Source organism: Lacerta agilis, chromosome 1, assembly GCF_009819535.1.
Source record: "Lacerta agilis isolate rLacAgi1 chromosome 1, rLacAgi1.pri, whole genome shotgun sequence".
NCBI lineage: Eukaryota > Metazoa > Chordata > Lepidosauria > Squamata > Lacertidae > Lacerta > Lacerta agilis.
Window position 1 is genome coordinate 29,060,322 of NC_046312.1, and position 20,334 is coordinate 29,080,655.

The 20,334-nt window shown below is 42.5% G+C and overlaps 1 protein-coding gene across 8 annotated transcripts in view; it reads right to left on the reverse strand.

Annotated features, from left to right (window-relative positions):
• Window positions 1-20,334, reverse strand: part of TTLL5 (tubulin tyrosine ligase like 5) — a 108,955-nt gene that overhangs the window by 61,512 nt on the left and 27,109 nt on the right. For all 8 annotated transcript variants that reach the window (XM_033142494.1, XM_033142487.1, XM_033142481.1 and 5 more), the window contains exons 13-21: window positions 9,002-9,083; window positions 8,707-8,768; window positions 7,371-7,459; window positions 5,650-5,691; window positions 3,297-3,410; window positions 2,775-2,866; window positions 2,349-2,411; window positions 1,800-1,835; window positions 628-684 (exon numbers count right to left, since the gene is read on the reverse strand). In XM_033142494.1, coding sequence (XP_032998385.1) covers window positions 628-684; window positions 1,800-1,835; window positions 2,349-2,411; window positions 2,775-2,866; window positions 3,297-3,410; window positions 5,650-5,691; window positions 7,371-7,459; window positions 8,707-8,768; window positions 9,002-9,083 — 637 coding nt within the window. The remainder of the gene's footprint in view (window positions 1-627; window positions 685-1,799; window positions 1,836-2,348; window positions 2,412-2,774; window positions 2,867-3,296; window positions 3,411-5,649; window positions 5,692-7,370; window positions 7,460-8,706; window positions 8,769-9,001; window positions 9,084-20,334) is intronic.

Below are 20,334 nucleotides of genomic sequence, written 5' to 3' on the forward strand. Positions count from 1 at the left end.
AGGCAGCGCCCTTTGAACAATATTGCCTCCTCTTCCAGGAGGAGAAGCCATCCCACTCTCCAGATCAGGGGTTGGCAAAAAAATTTACTGGAACAGCCTGTAAGGTTAGATGAACCAAGAGCAGAAATACTGGCTAAACTAAGCAAATGTGAGAGTGGAACCCTTCAGCAGAAAAATGTCTGCATTCAGAAGCTGAAGGAAAGCAGAGTTCACAGGTGGTTGGGAATTCCCCAAAGTGGCCTTTGAGGAGGGCAGGGACTTAAAGAATCATAGTTTGGGGGGGAAATATGAAGAAAGATCCTAGCCTAGAGAACTCAGTGCTTCTCCATACATGGAGTAAGGTGGAAGATGCTGATAAAAATGTTTCATAAGGTTTCTCCAAGATTTGGCAATATTCTCTACTGCAATGCTGGAATTATGAAAAGAAAATAGGAAGTTATGATACTTGCATCCTTTTGAGATCTTGCTGAGATCTGTGTGCAGAGACTGTACTTGAGGCTGAGTAGAGGGGACAAGAGCTTGCAGCTAGCCCCAGTTTATAAAGCTTTGAACTATTGCCTAGTTGGGATCAAAGGGTATGTGAAGCCATATGCAAATCCAAAGGGGGGGGGGAGTGAGTTTTATTACCTGGACTCGGTCCTGAGACATCTGGCGGCGAGATGACCACGTTGCAAGTCAAGGCCTCTAAAGAGTAAAGGAGCAAGAATTGTGTGATTTTAAAGACTGCACCTTTGAACTCTGTCTTGTGCCTGTTGATGATATATCTTGTTAACTAGGAGGAGTTAAAGTGCAAGAAACCCAAGGCTTCTGCAATTTTCTGCCTGGAAAAAAATGATTTTGGAAACTGGCATCTTGTGCCTGAAGAACCAACTGCAGAAGAGAAGGAGAGGCTTTTCCAAGGATGAATTTTGAAATGAATGGAAATGCATCCCTCTCTCAGCTTCGCTGTATGTGTGAAGACTCTTTAATATTAATGATTTATGGTGCAGAATACAAAGAACATTATGGGGAATTTCCTTTTAAGTCCTACTTAGTTTTGAATTATTCTGCTTGCTAAATATTTATTATTATTATTATTATTATTATTATTATTATTATTATTATTATTATGCTTTTGACTTTTTGCTTTGAATTCTCCTCCTCTTTTTATATATTGGAACACACACACACACACACACACACACGCACGGATGTTCTCTGGCCAATACACAGTTTAAAGTAGTAATTGAAAATCACAAAAATCCAGCAACACAATACTCAGGACCACCAGTTTTCACCATAAAAAAACAGCTAGTTGAGAATTTAACTAAGCAATCATAAGAACATTAATATTGGACCTTAGCAAAACAATAATAGCAATTAACCAAATCATCTTTCACAACCATTTCATAATGGCAGAGCAACAAGCAGTCCCATGATACTGAAATCCAAAGAAATGACAGATACCACCAAAGAGGGAACCCCCTAACACAGAGACATTTTTAAGACTATTTCCCATGCAGGGAATATTTGGCCAGGGTATGAGGCTCATAGAAAATGGGAAGCAGAGGGTTACCACTTCCCTCCACAACTACAGCCCCCACCGCAAAAAACCCCCAATTCCTCTGTAAAAGGCCTCCTACTGGATGTCTCAGCACATAGGGAACATTTGTCACTACCCCAAACACAGCAATTAGCCTTGAAAACAACATTCTATTGTTTGACAAAAGGAGTCCCATCTAAAGTCTAAGGTGACTGCATGGTCAAAAGTACAAAACCAACCACTTTCCTTTAATAACTTGCCTATACAAGCTGCTTACCGAGTTCGTTTAGAAATTAGGCATCTTCTTGACCCTCTGCAGAACAGTGAAAAAAGAATATTTTGATTACATTACAATTATACTACATCAACGTAAAACAGATACATAAAAAGCCAAAGCAGGATTCGCCTAATGAATCCCATCAGCAGAAGTCCATAACAAGGCTTCCATAACAAGGCTTTTCGCCTTCTCTCCTCACTCCCTAAATTAGCTTGGTTGGCCAATTGGTATCTGGTTGGCCACTGTGAGAACAGGATGCTGGACTAGGTGGTCCATTGGTCAGATCCAGTAGGCTCTTCTGATGAACCTCCAGAAGTAGTTAGCTACCCATTGAAGAGGGCTTTCATCTGAACAGCCAAGGCAATATTCTATTTCTGTTACTGTTTGCTCCAGCTAGTGAGCTAAGAGCCAAAATGCATTCTATGAGCAACTGCCCAATGGACCCAGTACTTTGTCTACAAGCAATCCGCTCTTCATGTTCACTTTCATTTCTCTCTTTCTCCTATGGGTCACTTTCCGTACTGCAAACTCCTAGAACCACTTTCCTACCTGTCACTGAAAAGGCGAGAGGCCAGCATATAGTTCATTGTCGTCTTGTGCTCCATATAGGATCTGAAAAACCAAGAGGAAGGGAGTCAGTTTAAATTCAGATTAGGAGTATTTAAAAAATGGAAGACTCAGTGAGGAAAAAGTGAAAGCTTATCATGAAAAGTGAGGGGGAAATACCAGTAGCTTCACCTGTCATGAATGGAGGAAAAGGTAAGACTAATAAGGAAGCTGGTAAGAATTAGATAACACAAAAGGCAACAGAATAGCATTTGATATGAAAAAAGACCCTGAAAGTGAAATTTAAAGCATAATGAATGGCCTTTGAGAGTTTACTAAGGTGGGAATAAATTAGCATTTGCATATTCTACCTCCTAATTTCTTTTATCATTCCAGGATGAAAGAATCAAAATTAGATTTTTTGCTCACCCATAAGTGTCCCAAGTTAATGGCGTAGGGAATATACGAATGAATCCCCCTCTTCGCTCATATTCCTCCTTCACTCGACGCAAGACTTTTATCTGGAATCAGAACAAGCAATGAAAGGCATTAGTACTTTTTAGTTGTTTAGGTTTGAATTGGTTTTGTCGTCTTGCTGTAACTGGACCTGGCATCAGTCTTCATGAAAGGTGAGTAATAAATCTTTCAAATAAATAAAAACAAATAATGGGAAGGGTTAACCTCAGGATGGAATGCACTGAGATACACATAATCACTGTGAATCATTTAGTTATGGGGTCAATATTAACAGTTCCACTTTTAAAATACAAACCATTTTATTCTTTGTCACTTAATTTCCCCAACTATGTTGCCAAGATGCCAGTCTCAGTCTGCTGACACAAGGCAGAGGCATCTAGTAGCCAAATGCACCCATTCATGGTGACTAATTGTTCCCTTCTTCTGCACATTTACCATGTCCAGTGAGTGAATACAGTACATGACAACCCTTACCTCCTCCATGGAGAGCCCCAGCATGGAGCCAAAATGCCTTCCTACTGTTTTCTCCTTCGCCGAGGGCGTAAGGTTTTTCATCTCAGCATCACTGGCAGACAGCGGCCGAGAACGCTGTAGAATCACAATGAGAAACCTGATTTTAGCATTTTCCCTCCTTCTAATCTTATTCCAATTATTTTTAATGGGGTTTCAAATACCAAAGTCATTTGCCCAGCAAGAGACATCACTCTCCAGGCATCAGAACCAGGAGTCACGCTCAAGAGGCAGAAAAATCCAAGGGCACCAATGCCAGGATTCACACTCTCTGCCTCCAACTATAGCAAGTCCACACCCCATTTGATACCAAAGCCAAACTTCACATTCCCAGTGTTTGACCACAGAACCACACCCCAAAGTAGCAGGAGCCAGCATTCAAAGCTTCTGTCTCTATGGGCAAAACATGACACATATTCCTGGCTCTGGTACCTGGGGGTAACATTTTCAACTCTCAGTTGCTGGATTACCCATGTCTTGTAGTAGTAACCTGCTTAGGAGACGAAGCTACAGTAAGGAAAAGAAATGCAGCTCATCTGTATTTACACTAGTTCCAAGTGTTAAAATGACCATAGCTAAAGATCTTTACTGAGCCAGAAGATTGCATATCCTGCATTCAGCTCTATCTCACGCCACAAGGCTGTTTGAGTTAGTAATGGGCAAGTACAAAATGCAAACAAAAGGGAGGGGGAGCAGAATCTGAAATCCAGGCAAGACACTTTTGACCTAGCTGCACTGCCAAGGCTGAAAACAAAAGGTATTTAAAGACCTAGAGATAATAAGTTCCTAAAGAGTTTTTTTAAACCTTGAGATCAAAGTAGCTGAAGCTAAAACCAAGATCAGCTGCACCACAGATTAAAGGCTCAGCTTGATTCATCTCCATAAAGATATGAATATTAGCAATATGCCTCATTATTTCATATGGGTTATATTCCTCTTAACACAGAAAAGCAAAGTTTAAAAACAAAAAACCGAATTTGCCTCAGAAGAGACATATACAAACCTAGACAAAAGAAGACCTATTATCAGTAAGTAACTCAGGCTTATGAATGAACATAGGTTTGCTGCATCAGCCCACAACTGCATCTAGTTCAGCAATCTTTCCCATTACTTAAAAATAATAATAAACTGTAATCCTTCCAGCCAGTTATAGTATGGATCTTCTGCCATTTTTAAGGCATAATCAAGGGAAAGTATCATTTCTTCTCTTGAACAAGATGTGTCTCCTCTTTGACTCTAGGATGCTTCGTATGAAAATAACACCAAACAGTTGTGTGTGCTTGCCTCTGCCATCATTAAGTCAGTTATGAGCACCCAGTCTCCAATCTCCAAGGTTTCTTCTTCCCTTAGTACAACCTTTCTTCTTACATTGGTATTTCTCCATATTTCAGAAATATGCATACACTCTATCAAAATAATCTAAATTTTGAATTTGTTGCAGTAACTTAGGCATATTTTGACGAGCATGCATAATCTTGTTTAATGTGTGTGCTTTATTCTGAAACAAAGTTGGGATTCACTTGACACAAATGGCTGCAATTTTAGGAAAAGTAAGTGCGGGAGAGAGGCAGGCAGGCACGCTAAGGGTCAGAGCCGTCTTAAGGGGATCTGCCGCCCTGGCGCGGCTATCCCTCCGGCGCCCCCGCCATGCCGCCTCTCCGCCGCCCCCCTCCCGCGCTTGCCGCCCCTTGGGAGGGTGGTGGGCGAGCGGGGGATGAGGGGCGTGGCGCTGGAGCGGCGCGGGGCTCTGCGCGCCCTTCCAGCGCTTCCGGGACGGGAGGCGAGGGCGGCCGGCTCGCGCTCCCGCGCGCATCCGGATGGCGCGGCGCAGCCGGGCGGCGCGGCTGGGCAGCTTGTGTTCCATCGGGTGGGCGGCCGGCTGCGCGCGGGAGCGCGAGCCGGCCGCCCTCGCCTCCCGTCCCGGAAGCGCTGGAAGGGCGCGCAGAGCTGTGCTCCTGTGCTCTGCTGGGCAGCCAGAGGGCGTGGCGTGACCGGCCAGCTCCCTTGCCAGGAGTCAGAGGGCGCTGCCGGCAGGCGCTGCCAGCGGGGCTGGAGGACGGAGGCGCCCTCCAGGCCATTGCGCCCTAGCGCGCCGTGCCACCAGCCCCAATGGATGAGACGGCTCTGCTAAGGGTTATCACCTGCCTGCAGCTCCTGCCATTCTATATGCATTGTTCATTTCTCTCCCCTGAACCTCTTTACCATTCCTTTATAGTGTCTTTAAAGTCACTGCAGACAAAATAAATATATTACTTTAATTTTTGAAATAGACAAATGGAAGTTCGTAAATGAAGAGACATAATAGCCCAATACCTACCAATTTGGCATTTGTCGATCGGGACTGTGCAGAAACAGGGCGCTACAAAGAAAGACAAAGAATTGTAATAAATAATTGTAATAAATAATTGTAATAAATAATTGTAATAAAGAAGCATATATCCGTGGATATAGGTGACAAAAGAAAACAGAAGAAGAACGGGGGGAAGCAGAGGGGGGGAAGTTGGTTTTCATTTTCATTTTTTTATTTTTAACAAACTGTACAAGTTTTCTACAGGATATTAGCATAAGAGTATTTTTTCTGTGTCTGTGTGTGAGATATAATTTTTTGTATACATATATAATTCATAAATGTACATTTTTTGCTTAAAGTAGAATTACGAGAAAACTTAATAAAATTATGTGACATAGTAACTTAGACAAAAGGGGGGGGAAAAGACAAAGAATAATGATTTGATGTTCCCCTTTGAATCCTGGAAGCAACTCTGCTCATGTAGCATGTCATAAATGCATAGATTTCACACCAGCAGACATGACCAGATTTCCTATGCCTCTCCCTCCTCTATTTGCTCCAGTCCAGAGAGTCTCTCAAGTATATGGAGCAGATTTTGAGGGTGCGAGCTAAAGTGAGGAGGAGAGGAAAGGGAAGACACAATTGCGTGAGTGGAAGAACATCATGCAAGCAGGATATTACAACTATCACCCATCTAGCGTAAATTTCTATTCTGTGTAAAATGTCAACTGCTTTTGCTTCATCCTCATCATTACATTTTTACCTCTTAAATACAGTGGTACCTCGGGTTACATACGCTTCAGGTTACATACGCTTCAGGTTACATACTCTGCTAACCCAGAAATAACGCTTCAGGTTAAGAACTTTGCTTCAGGATAAGAACAGAAATTGTGCTCTGGCAGCGCAGCGGCAGCGGGAGGTCCTATTAGCTAAAGCAGTGTTTTTCAACCACTGTTCCGCGGCACACTAGTGTGCCGTGAGATGTTGCCTGGTGTGCCGTGGGAAAAATTGAAAAATTCAAGAGAATTACTTTATATATAGTCAATATAGGCACAGAGTTAAATTTTTTAACATTTTCTAATGGTGGTGTGCCTCGTGATTTTTTTCATGAAACAAGTGTGCCTTTGCCCAAAAAAGGTTGAAAAACACTGAGCTAAAGTGTGCTTCAGGTTAAGAACAGTTTCAGGTTAAGAACAGACCTCCGGGACGAATTAAGTACGTAACCAGAGGTACCACTGTATGTACTCAAGACATTTCGGATTATACATGCAGCACACAATAGTGTTGAATGTGAAATGTTTAAAACCAATTTCCTCTTCTGCTTGAGAAGACTAAAGCAAAAGCACATGTAAATGAAGCAATGCCAGACTGATGGCCAGTTCACCCTTTTCTTCTCATTTCCCTTTGTTGACTATAAGTTCCTTGGAACAAAGACCTGTCCTCTTGTACTCCAAAGCACCATGCACACTGATGGCACTATATAATCACCATAATCATCATCAAAATAGCAAAGGATTGGGTGTGGGGAATGGTTAGCATCTAGAGGTCAATTTCACTTCCAGCAGTATAGAAGCCATACACAGCGATGAAGTACTAAGATACAAAACAATCAAAGAAATCACAAAGTCGTCAGATAAGAATGAATAAATGAAATGGCAATCATCCTTGCTTAAACCCATCTTCATAATCTGTTAATAGCAGAAGAGAAGGTTTTTATCTTTAAGCTACTTTCTCAAATTTCTCCTTACTTGAGGTTTCTGATAAGGATGTCTCCTTCCCTCAGGGGTAAAATATGATGTTCGGCTGAACCGCTGACCTGGATCCTGACAAACAAAGCCTGAAAGAGGAAGCAAAATAGGCCACAGAAAACTTAATTTATGGGCTAGTTTAGTAACTCTGTATCAATAGCCAACAACAGCTTAATTCCTCCAATGAAAGAACTGCAAAAAGGGGGCATTTGAAGGCGCACTGTGACACACCCATCAGCTGATGGAATATGCGCAAATGCCCCCCACCCTGCAATCCATGAAGATTTGAAGAAGAAAGGGGGGCATTTGAAAGCCTTGAGTAAAGTGCAACCTTACCACTCCAACCAGCACATACACTGCTGCTGCTTCTCCAAGCCACCATGGTTTGAAAGAGAAATGCAGGACAGGAAGGGTATCTAAAAGTCTTTTGTAAAAATCCCTGCATGAGGAACCCCCATTTGCTTTGAAGCCCCAACAAAGAATCACATTATGTCACTATGCCATCAGGTGACTAACAGGTGGGCAGGGCTAACAGGTCAACTTGGGCCCTCCAGGGGTCGGGGAGATAAAGATATAGCCTTCCAGTCAGAAAAAGTTCTCCATCCATGCTCTAAACAAGATCTAAATGCACTACTAGGAAACACTGAAATGCATCCAAATTCAAAACACACAGATCAGCTGATTCAAATGATTTATCGGATGACAGAAAAGGAGGAGAGTTGCATCTGTGCTGTGTCAACTTTTTTCCCCACTGTCAAAATTGGTGGGCTCTGGGGAAGCCAGAAAAATTTGCCTGTAAGCTGGGTGAGGCCCATAAACTGGGGGCTAGCTACCTCTGGCACAATGCTTTGTGGACATGCGAAGGCTCAAGGAAAAAACAAAAACAAAAATTGGGTTCCCATTTTTTCCCCTCCACCACCCCTTCACATCTCTATATCATTCCTGTTACCTACTTGTTTTAATAGGAACCATGCCAACAAAGGCAATAATTATTCTAGAGTTACCCAATGATCCTCAGGCTATCAAAGCATCATACAGATGTCAGGCACTCAACAGCATCCCCCCCCCTCAAAAAAAAAAATACACACACCCTGTTCACCAGTATTCATTGCTCTTTCATACTACACAGCTAAGGAACCTACGCTTCTCTCAGATTATATACTTTTCAGCTACAGCATTCCTGCCCTTCACAAAACAAGTTCGAATACCTTTACTATTCTACAGCATACCATTCTAATGTCATATATACACACCCACCATACAAACATGGCATGCCCACTTTTAACCCGCTGTCACCATCCGAAGCCAACAAAACACTATTCAAAACTCAACTCACCTACAAGTGTGAACATGTCTGAAATCATACTAGCTTTAATCTTCAGGTCCAAAGGAGCATCACTATCCAACAAGAAACAGAAAAGGCAATCAGTTAATGGTATCTCCAGTTAAGCAGTTAATTTATCCCATGTCCCTGAAGGAACTGCATATCCTGAATCCAGAATGCTCTCTGGCCTCCTGGAGAGGCTTTCCTCTAAAATATGGTATATAAAGTAGTTATTCAGTTGTAGCCATCCATAATATTCAACAGATAGTAGTCATTTCAAATTCCATCTTTCTCAATAACTCCTTACCAGGCCAGGGAAGGGGATAGGTTCACTTCCAGTAGCCAAGGCTTGAGAGAAGAATCAATGAGGACATCAAAGCCATAAAGCTCTGAAACAAAGCACACACAAAGTCTTTCGTGGTGGCGCAAGTGTATTTTCAAGGAATCGAACCAACATCAAAACAAGGGACTGTGGATAAATATAAAATATTTTACATGAGAAATGTGGTGATGCTTGCTCATTTCTTTAAAAGTGTGATACAGATTACCATGGCCAGTTTTGAATATTCGGTGGCCGCAATTGCTCCACCTTTAAGATACTGGCTCTTGCTTTGGAATGAAGATGTACTGGTGATGTATTCTGTTACTGCTTCCTTGTTCTTTGTTTTGAGAAATACACAAGTCCAGTCCCACAATAGAGGCATCTGCATGCCTTTGTCCAGTTAAAGTTCAGGAAAAGCCCTAATGAAATAGAAAGCTTCAAAAAGGGAATGCAGAATAATGGCAGCAGAATAAAGGGGGTGGGAACAAGGCATGTTTTCCAGAACCCCGTCTTTTCAGACATCAGAATCTAGTTTTTCTAAGCATCTGCAAAATTAAGCAATCCAGGCATCATTGCAGCCTACACCAACAAGAAGTATGAGTTAGAAATGGGGAAAAGAGAGAGTCAAGAGAAGAAAATTAAGTTTACCCATGCTGCTCTTACAACCAATATTTTTTCCCCCATTTTTGAGGCCTGCCACTGGTCATACCTGTACTTTTACCTTTAGAAAGGTTTTTACCTTAAATATACATATAGCCTATGAAGGGGGTAATGGACCAGTAGGAACAATACAACTTTTCCTGACAGATGCTCCTGCAACTTCAGTCAGTGGTCCTGTCCAAGGTCCTAGGCTCTGCTTAGAATGAAGGGGTGATGGAAAGCAGTCTGAACTAATTCCTCCCCCATGCCTAGTTATAATGCTTTTTAGCTTGTGCAACTGTGTACTCCCTGGCTGTTAAGGTTGGTGAGGACGAGGCTGGGCACATGGATTTCAGAGGTGCTGCAAACCTGTCCAAAGAAGGGTAGGGTGCCCATATGTCTAAAGGAGGTGGTTGTGAAGCCATTACTAAATAAGTCAAAGTTAAGATTCTCTGGCTTGGAGAACTACTGCTCAGTCTTGAATTTTCCAAGCAGGGCGGTCCAACACCCTTGAGGTCTTTGGTGCATGTGCACACACACACACCTGCCGCAGCCCTCGCAATGGCTTCCCAAAGCCAGGTAAGCAAGGTGCTGGGCTCTGGGAAGGAGGTGTGAGGGCTCTGACAGTCCTAGAGTCCTCCCACCTCCTTCCCAAAGACTAGTTAGCACTTTCCCAGCTTTGGGAAGGGCATGGGAGGGCTCTAGGACCCTGCCAGAGCCTTCTGCCTTCTGCCTCCTTCCCAAAGCCCCATGCTTCACTCAGCTGGCTTTGGGATACAGCTGGGGCATCAAATTTTGGCCTTGCTCCTCCCCTCTCCCTCCCTGCAGGAAGGCTTCCATTGAATCCCCTTAGTTCTCACATCAATGAAGGGATGGAAAAAGAGTATATGCATGCACATGCACACACATATGTAAGACAGACACATTTATAGGAATTTCTTACACTGAACTGTGGGGTGAAAAGAAGCCGGGAGAATGAAGGGGGGGTGGATGGACAGAAATGGACAGAGCCAAAATGGACAGAATCAAGGGAGAAGCTTCTGCAAGCAATCAGTTCTGACCTGTATGTTACTAGAGGAGAAAAGAGAGGAAAGCTGAAATGGACCCTGGAAGAGAGGGGTGAGGGGAGGCAGGCTGCTATGCAATCCTGTAAGACTGCAAATGCTACTGCTTTTGGCTCTGGAGCTGCCTACCAGCAGTGTGCAGCCCCCAACAAATTACCCCCCATAAATGCAGCCCTCAATAGAAAGATGTTCCTTGCCTTTGTTCTGGAACAAAGCCCTAGAATGTGAATACCAGAGCCTACTTTGTATCCCTCCTAGTATTACACTTTCCTTTCAACCTTTGCAGAACGCTAGAAATGTTTTTCTTTTCTTGTAATAAAACCCCAACTACCATTATGATTTCTTTATGTTCTCTTTCTGCGCAGTCACATACACAAGCTGAACACAACACACTTGAGCTGTCATTCATACCTTGAGGAACACAGCCTTTCTGGCACATGTATTAGTACTTGTATTGATGTTCCCATGGGGAAAAAAGCACACAAAGGAGGTCTTTATACTCTACAAACAGATGTTTGTATTACCCAATTCTTTTTTTTCCTGTGCACTGGAGTAAAAGGTCTTCAAATGCTCTGTGTTTTGAGTCCTCCTTCCATGGCTGTTACAAAACTCCAAATACTCAGGTTCTTTTCCCAAATTCAGTTTATGAGTGGGAAGTGCACCTTTTATTTGTCACAGCATGCAACAGATTGTTCACAATTCTCAGCAAGAGACTCGCTCTCTGGTAAAAAGCAACTTCATAGTACCGATAACTGCCAAAAGTTGTAAACAGTAGCTGCACCCTTGTTCTCTAGACCCAGAGATAACTCATGTTTTAATATGTAATATAGCTTTTCCCCCTTTTTGCTAGAAGTCAGTCTTTCCTAAACTCAGCTTTTTCTCCATATGCTTCATTATTCATTTCTTCATCACACTATTTCCTCCCCCCCCCCCCATGGTTTTCTCTCCTTCTGAAGTTTTCATGTTTCTCTTTCTATTTCTATACCTACACCTACACACACACCACCTTTATTAGGCATTATCATAACTGCTCCTTTGTATTTGAAAGGCATATCCAATACAGTGTCCTTCAGATGCTGCTGGACTCCTACTCCCATCAGTCCTAGTCAGCATGGTCAGTAATCAAGGATTATGGGAACTGGAGTCCAAAAGGACCTGGAGGACACGGCACTGTCATATCTCAGTATACATTGTTCTTCTGCCATCATATCCACATAGTAAACTCTTTGGATCCTACAGCTTTGTATTTTTGAACTTGCACCACTATTCCCTAACATAAGGCCTATAGGAGGCCCAATTTTTATAGAAAGATGCATCACATTCAGATAACAATCATAAAATGTTTGCTACCATTCTGAAGAACACCCCATCTAATGCAAAGTACAGAGAGCAGTCGTGGAGTTCCAAGAAAAGGGATAGTTATGCACTGTTCAAGAAACCCAGGCACCTTCTCTACAGCTGCTTGACACAGCCAGGCTTCAGAGTGTCGCTTTCCCTTTGTAAAGGGATTAAAGAAAGCAGATTGATTAAAGGAGGGCAATGCTCTGGGATATCTCCTCTCATCCTGCAACATCAGCCCTGACAGCTCATATTGCACCAGACGTTAAAAGGGAAAATGGAAGCAAACTGAAGATCACGTTTCCTCAGATGTTTTCCTAACGTTCCACTTGTACCAGGATCTACAAACAACAAATGGCTATTTCACATTCACAGCCTTTCTCCATGGTTTGATATGAGTTCAGAAGGCAATGTCTTTTCCCCTGAGCTCCTTCTTGTTAGAGGAGTTTGCAAACTGACCTCCAAGATCCTTATGAGAAATATTTTGGGAGATCTTCTTCCCCTTAACAAGAAATAATCTTGGTTACCTCTAGAAGTACCATGTGCAATAAGGAGAGTGAGGGAAATCAGTATTAATACTTGTCCTTATAAAAATACTGAAACCCAAATTTCAAAGATTCTACTTCTATTTCTCTGTAACATCTAAATCAGGAGAATAGTGCATATCCTAAACTGGTGCCTGGATGCAGCTATGGGCTGGATGAAGGCTAATGAAGTGCAACTGAATCCTGACAAGACTTGAGTCCCTCTGGTTGGGTGTTTCCCAGGTGCAGGAATTGGGCTGTGTACGAGCTCTGGTTAGAATAGCATTTCCTTGGACACAGCAGGTGTATAGTTTTGGGGTGCTCCTAGGTACATCATTAGTTGGTGCCCCAACTACAAAGTCAAGAGATGCAACCCCCCCCCAAAAAAATAATGTTTGTGAGTTATTTAAAATCACATTATTAGAAGCACAGCTGGAATATATACAAAAAACCAGGAAAAGTACTATCAGGCCAGTAGGTTGCCAGTGTGCTTCACAAGTAGAGTTAAGAAGCTGTTACAGAGATAAAAATGACACTCTTGTCCAAATGGGAGTTAAATGGAACACAAACTTTGGCTACAGAAGTGCAAACAGGCAATAACAGATGATATAAAAGAATCAGGGGAGCACATTGCTAAAAATAAATAAAAACAAAGAAAATAATTTAAATACATTGAGCAGCACGAGACAGGCTAGTGAGGCAGTTGGACCTTTAGATTATAGGAGTCAAGGGTATGCTAAAGAGGGATAAGGAGACTGCAGAGAAGTTGAATGAATTTGTTGCATCTGTCTTCACAGTGGTAGAACATTGGATCATCCAATGATGCTGAATGTTGGAAGATACAGGACAAAAGAAAGAACTTCTTCACATAACACATAATTAATCTATGGAGTTCACTCTCACAAGAGGCAGTGATGGTCACCAACTTGGACAGCTTTAGAAGAGGATTAGACACATTCATAAAGGATAAGGCTATCATTGGCTACTAGCCATGACAGCTATGTTCCTCTTTCACTGTCGGAGACAGTATGCTCCTAAACCAGTTGCTGGAAACCACTGGAGGGGAGACTGCTCTTACTTTCAGGTCCTCCTTGTTTGCTTCCCACAGACATCTGGTTGGCCACTGTGAGATCAGGATGCTGGACTAGAGAGGATACTGGTCCAATTCAGCAGGCTTTCTTGTGTTCTCGTACATTTTGGGCTACAACTCCCATCACCCTGGATACACTGGCTAAGGTTGATAGGAATTACCATCCAAACCATCTGGAGGGCACCAGGTTGGGGAAGGCTACCTTACCCTGTGAGAAAACTGTGTAGGGCATTCAAAGTCTTGAAAGCACTTTTGGTCTTTTTCAACATCTACTCCAACTCTAGTGTGGCAGAAAAGGACCACAGGATAAAAGCTCTCTCTACACACACACCTTTTTGCCTGACATAGAATAAATTAAACACTGAGTTTCTCTGCAGATTAGGGGCCAAGGCTTTAAATAGTTGCTCCCAATACTTTCTTTATGGTGGTTTTCAGGGGAAGAACATTGCAGTCATTTGTTCCATTCGCCACTTCAGCTTAAAAGAACATACATCATTCAGTGAATAATTTCAGCAGTATGATCATGACACAATTTCATACTCTAATCTTTTACTGAACCACATGTGTTCTCTAATTTCCAAGACTGGAAAATGACAGCTTAGTTTAAGTAAGTGCCATGGGGATAAGATTGTATGTCTGTATTAAAACACCTTTAATGAATAAATAAATCAAATAACTTTCCTTGCTCTCCCCTTCTCCCCAGTTATTATAGTCATATGTTGAGCTCACTCTGCTTAACTAATAAACCTACTGTATGCAAAAGTTGTTGCATTTTTCTTAAACAACTACTAACCCCTAAGCCTCTGCATGTTCTTCTATCGCTTTGACAGAGAACAAATGGGTTACAATTCAGTAATGTAAAACAATTTATCAGTGTTTATGGGCTCATTCGAGCTTTAGAAGGCTTCTGGTGCTCAATTCCCAATTTTTTGCTTTCCTGCTCAATAACTAACATTCTCTGGGTAGTTTATAGTGCTACATTACCTATATCAGTGATTATGAGAGTGAGATATGGGACTGTGATAGGATTATACTTGCGCCAGATCTATGCTGTGGGTGCAGCAGTGGTGAATGAGTCAGAAAATGAACTTGGTGCCTTCTCACCATCTCTTCCCTTTTCCCCCTAGGGAAAAATTTCAGTGCTTCAAAACAGGACTCAATATATGCCATAATGGGGCTTTTCGATGCCCACCCAGAAGCAGACTCCAGAAGTCAAAACAATGAAACCTTTAATAGGCCTGGACCGGAATATACCAGTCTCCTGCCTCCTCCTCCTGCTGAATCACTTCTGTAATGGTCTGCTTGGAGTGCTGAAAGCTCCCACTCTCCCTTGTTTAACTCATAGATGCCTCTGTAACCCTCCAGAAGTTGTACAAATGGGGATAAGCTAGTTCTGCCAAGCAGGAAAAAATGCTTTTTGATCACCTTCCCAGGACTATATTTACCACATTAAGGGGCTTGATCCTATATGAAGTTGGTTTATCCCAACTCCCACTTGCCAGTTGCCCTTTTCCCCTCAAAATGCAGTACCTCTTTCCACTCAATGCAGATGCTAAACACAGCTTTCACATCAGAATACAATGCAGTGGCATTTTCCAGACTACCTGCCAAATTAATGCCTGGTCAGGATGTATACATAATACCTGCAATCTCCAGGGAGGCTACAGCCAGACCACCTAGGGCTGCAATTTAAGTTGTATCTCCCAATGTCAAGCTGGTTAGCATTTACAAGGGGAAATAACCCTCACTGAAGATAAAAATACATTATACTAATTGAGGTTACTTTGGCTTTCCTCCCCTGTTCAAAGCTGAACTCTATGTATGATGAGAGACTACTGTGTGCCTCAAGATTCAAGGATTAATAGCTATAGATTCCAAGGCATTTGCGAGGCAAATCAAGCAAATATTACTAGCCAAATAGGAATATTTCGCCCCCATGTTTTCCCTTTAAGATTTGAGCAGAAATCTCCTACTTTGGTTAACAGGGCCCTAAATTCATGTGCAACCACTTCTAGGTGCTTGAAAATAAAACAGAAGATTCCAAAGCAACTCTGTACAAGCTCCAAATCAGAAAATGTGCATATTGCAAGGTCTGGTAGATGCAGAATGAGATAAGAGAGGAAGAATCCTGGGTAGCATAAAACACAAAAGAGTGGAAAGGAGTTACAGTCAAATGTTTGAAAACCGGAGCATTTACTTCTGGGTTTTCGGTGTTCGGGAGCCGAAACATTCCAGAATGGAGCTGTTTAGGGAATCGAGGTTTAACTGTATTTTCGTAATATCCCAAGATTCTGATCACAGGAAAAAGTAAAAATGGAAAATACTGTTTGAAAAGCCGAAATCACCAAAAGGTAACTAGGAATCCTATAGTTTTGGTTCTCTTTATTCCACAACTACAGTGCACATGTGTAATTTGCCACTGGATACAGTAATTCACATTGTGATAAAACATGTGAACTGTAATTAAAACAATACGTTTCTGCCCATCTGTAGAAAGAATTTATGCAAGCAATGCCTGCTGCAATCTCTGGGGGAAAGTCTGAATAGGTACTCCTGGTGGTCATAGAATTTGGAGGCAGGTCCTGCATAGAACTCTCCACCTGGCCCCATGACTTGTAGAAGCAAAAATGAACTATTAAACTAAGGATTTATGCACATTGTTTAATATGCATTTGTTTATGCAGTTTGCACATTTTAAATATTCTTGGCATTGAACAGAGTCACTTTCAAATGCAGCTATTTGTTTTGTAGTGCATGCTCCAAACCACAGCTGTTACACTAGAGAGCTGAATATACACACCATTTCATAGAATCACAGAGTTGGAAGTGAAGCCCAAGGGTAATCTAGTCCAACCCTCTGCAATGCAGGAATCTCAGCTAAAGCATCCATGACAGGTGGCCATGGATTCTTTATCAAAAAAGTGAAAAGGGTTCATCACCTTCCTCTACAATGTTTGTGCAAATGATATGAAAAGTTGTGCAAGCCAGCTGTTTAACATCTGACATCTGACATATGACATTAGACAAGGGACAGATAAAGCAAAGGCTGCAAACAGTGCCAAATTCAAGCCATGACTGCAAAAGAACTTCCCTCTGCAGCCAGTTTTACCTTTGGCACTGTTTGATTTGGGCAACTTACCTGCCAAAGGCAGCATGACAGGGTAGTATCCGACCCCGTTTGAAAGCAGCACAACAGTCAAATTCAAACAGCGCCAAAGGTAAAGTCTTGGCTGCAAAAAACCAATGTGGCCTACAGAAGTTTGGCAAATTGTGGCTCCAGCCCTCCAGTCCAAAGTGGTTCCACACCACTGTCCTAGAACCACAAACTCCTTGTGCACAACTTCCTAACTGAGGAAAAGGCCAAATCAGAAGGCTGATGGTGAACCTGAATCCCTGTATGAGACATTGGCTAGTAAACAAGACTGGCCACAAGCATTCTGATATCTGAGGCAGATACCAAAACAGCAACTTGTACCCCTGTCCTGGATGCTGGAATCACTGATGCTGGCTTTCCCCATTCATTCATCCATACTGCCCATGGAGTTTTTATCCCTATTTCCATAACCCCCAACACACATTCCACACTCTGCAACAGGATTCTGACTTCTGATTAGCTGCTGTTTATCACGCATCCACCTTTCTTCTTTAGCAGCAAGGGACCTCTGGACTCCTTGCCCACACACTCCTGCTGACACTAAGATCCCCTGCATGGGGCTTAGTACTGCTTTACACCCTTCTTCTCTGAGGGGAAGGGCAAAAGCCCATGCACATCAGCTACTGCAGCAAGAAGGTTGCTCCCTACTCTACAGATTTGGTTATGAGTTCCAAGTAGCAGAGCATACAGGACCAGTAGCTTTCACAGCACTCGGTATTGCTCATATTGTTCCAGCTCTTCTGGGACCTACTGCCACCCAACTTTAATCAAGTCTGTACTTTTAATGTAATTGATATAATAACTATAGTGCTATCAAGCTTCACAGCTCTATTATCTATATCCTGAGCTAGAGGGTTCTTCACTTTTAGTCTAGTAGGCCTGAGCAGCCTTAATAAATAGCAACCCTTGATATGATCAAGCTACTGGAATGAAGTGCTTCTGGATTCTACAATTCCCAGCTCTGCAGCGTCTGTCCTGTATTTATACATAAGGCTGCAGGAAGCAATAGGTTGCTGCCAAAGGGAAGGTTGAGAAACAGGTACGTACTAGAAAGTGGGAGAAGGCACAAACTGGTACCATCCGTTGCTTTTTTGGAAACATTCCCAGGTTTCTTGCCAGCAAGTCTTCCAATCGTTGCCAGCACATAACTCCATTCAAAAGCACTGCCAGATGTGAGCTCTATCGCCGCCATGTGGTATGACCATCCAAACAGAAGCCCAGAAAAACCCAAACAAAAGCAATGCACTTTCTCTCAAAAATGCTAAATTTGTGGAAAAGGCATGCTAGTGAGATGCAAGCCTTCTGTGAATTTTCACTTAGTCATTTTTGCATCATAAGGACATTTCACAGTTTTTTATGGATGACAGATAGTGTAATTCACAGCTTCGCAGCTACCATCAGTTGATTTATCCCAGCCTGACAGTAGTGAGGTCCAGGTGCTGGATGAAATTTAATGGTGGAAACAGAAGTTAGTGATTCAAAGCTATCCATCTGGCATGTGGGGAAATCCACAGCATTGGGAAGGATACCCTGAGAATTCTAGGCACACTGTTCAGACAAAATTTATTCTTATATCAGGATCCAAGCCAAGTGTACAGTGCTTCATAAGTTCTGAAGAGCTCCAAAAGGCTGTTTTCCCCAGTGTTTAAAATATTGTGGGTAGTTCTGTTTGCCTTTGTACAAAAAATATTGCAAAGCTGGAGAAAACTGGGGGGTGTTAAGAAGAACTAAAATCATTGGGGTAGTGTGTCATTGTGAGAGAGGCCTAAGAATGACAAGAACAAGGAGAGTGATATGGACATTGTATTGGAGAGTAATTTAAATTTTTTCATTAATTTCAACTACAGCTCTGGGTTACCCAATGCAACTGATAGGCATTGTGGGAATCAGTGCTACAGAAGGCTACAACAACCACTAACCTAAATAGTTTTTAAAAGGATTTGACAAATACATGAAAGATCGCCATAATAGTTGAAATATCCAAGACAGTGTATTTCTAATTATACTCAACAGGAGACAGCAATGACAATTACGCTCAGTTTCTGAGCTTCCAGGAGCATCTGGTTAGCCACTGGAGGAAAGTGAGTATTACGAGTAGATGGATTGTTGATCTAATCCAGAAAGGAAATATGTTATGTTGTTACATTTGAGTCATTATTTTAATAATTGAGATAAAATTGGGGCCAGGGTGGACAATGTATGGCTGGCTTTCAAATGTTTGTCTTCATCAGGCTTCCTCAACCTCGGCCCTCCAGATGTTTTTGGCCTACAATTCCCATGATCCCTAGCTAACAGGGATGATAGGAATTGTAGTCTCAAAACATCTGGAGGGCCGAAGCTGAGGAAGCCTGAGCCTTCATCAATATTATGTCCCTCCTCCAATAGGAGAGATCTTGTCCCTGACGCAGTACATGATTAGTTACCATCCTCTACTTCCCTCTTCCCCTTCATGGATCACTGCCTTGTCGTGGCGAAGGGGCTTGAATTACTCAGGGAAGCTATGAGCTATGCCGTGCAGGGCCACCCAAGATGGACAGGTCATAGTGGAGAGTTTGGACCAAACGTGATCCACCTGGAGGAGGAACTGGCAACCCACTCCAGTATCCCTGCCAAGAAAACTCCATGGACAAAGACAACAGGCATATAAAAGATATGACGCTGGAAGATGAGCCCCTCAGGTCGGAAGGCGTCCAACATGCTACTGGGGAAGAGCGGAGGACAAGTACAAGTAGATCCAAAGCTGATGAAGCGGCTGGGCCAAAGCCGAAAGGACACTCAGTTGCGGATATGCCTGGAAGCGAAAGGAAAGTCCAATGCTGTAAAGAAAAGTATTGCATAGGAACCTGGAATGTAAGAACAATGAACCTTGGTAAGCTGGATGTGGTCAAAAATGAGATGGCAAGAATAAACATTGACATCCTAGGCATCAGTGAACTAAAATGGACGGGAATGGGCGAATTCAGTTCAGATGACTACCATATCTACTACTGCGGGCAGGAATCCCGTAAAAGAAATGGAGTGGCCCTCATAGTCAACAAAAGAGTGGCGAAAGCTGTACTGGGATGCAATTTCAAAAATGATAGATTGATCTCGATACGAATCCAAGGCAGTCCTTTTAACATCACAGTAATCCAAGTTTATGCACCAACTTCCAGTGCTGAAGAAACTGAAATTGACCAACTCTATGAAGACTTACAACACCTTATAGAAATGACACCAAAGAAGGATGTTCTTCTCATTATAGGGGATTGGAATGCTAAAGTAGGGAGTCAAGAGATAAAAGGAACAACTGGCAAGTTTGGCCTTGGAGTTCAAAATGAAGCAGGGCAAAGGCTAATAGAGTTCTGTCAGGAGAACAAGCTGGTCATCACAAACACTCTTTTCCAACAACACAAGAGACGACTCTACACATGGACATCACCAGATGGGCGACATCGAAATCAGATTGATTATATTCTCTGCAGCCAAAGATGGAGAAGCTCTATACACTCAGCAAAAACAAGACCTGG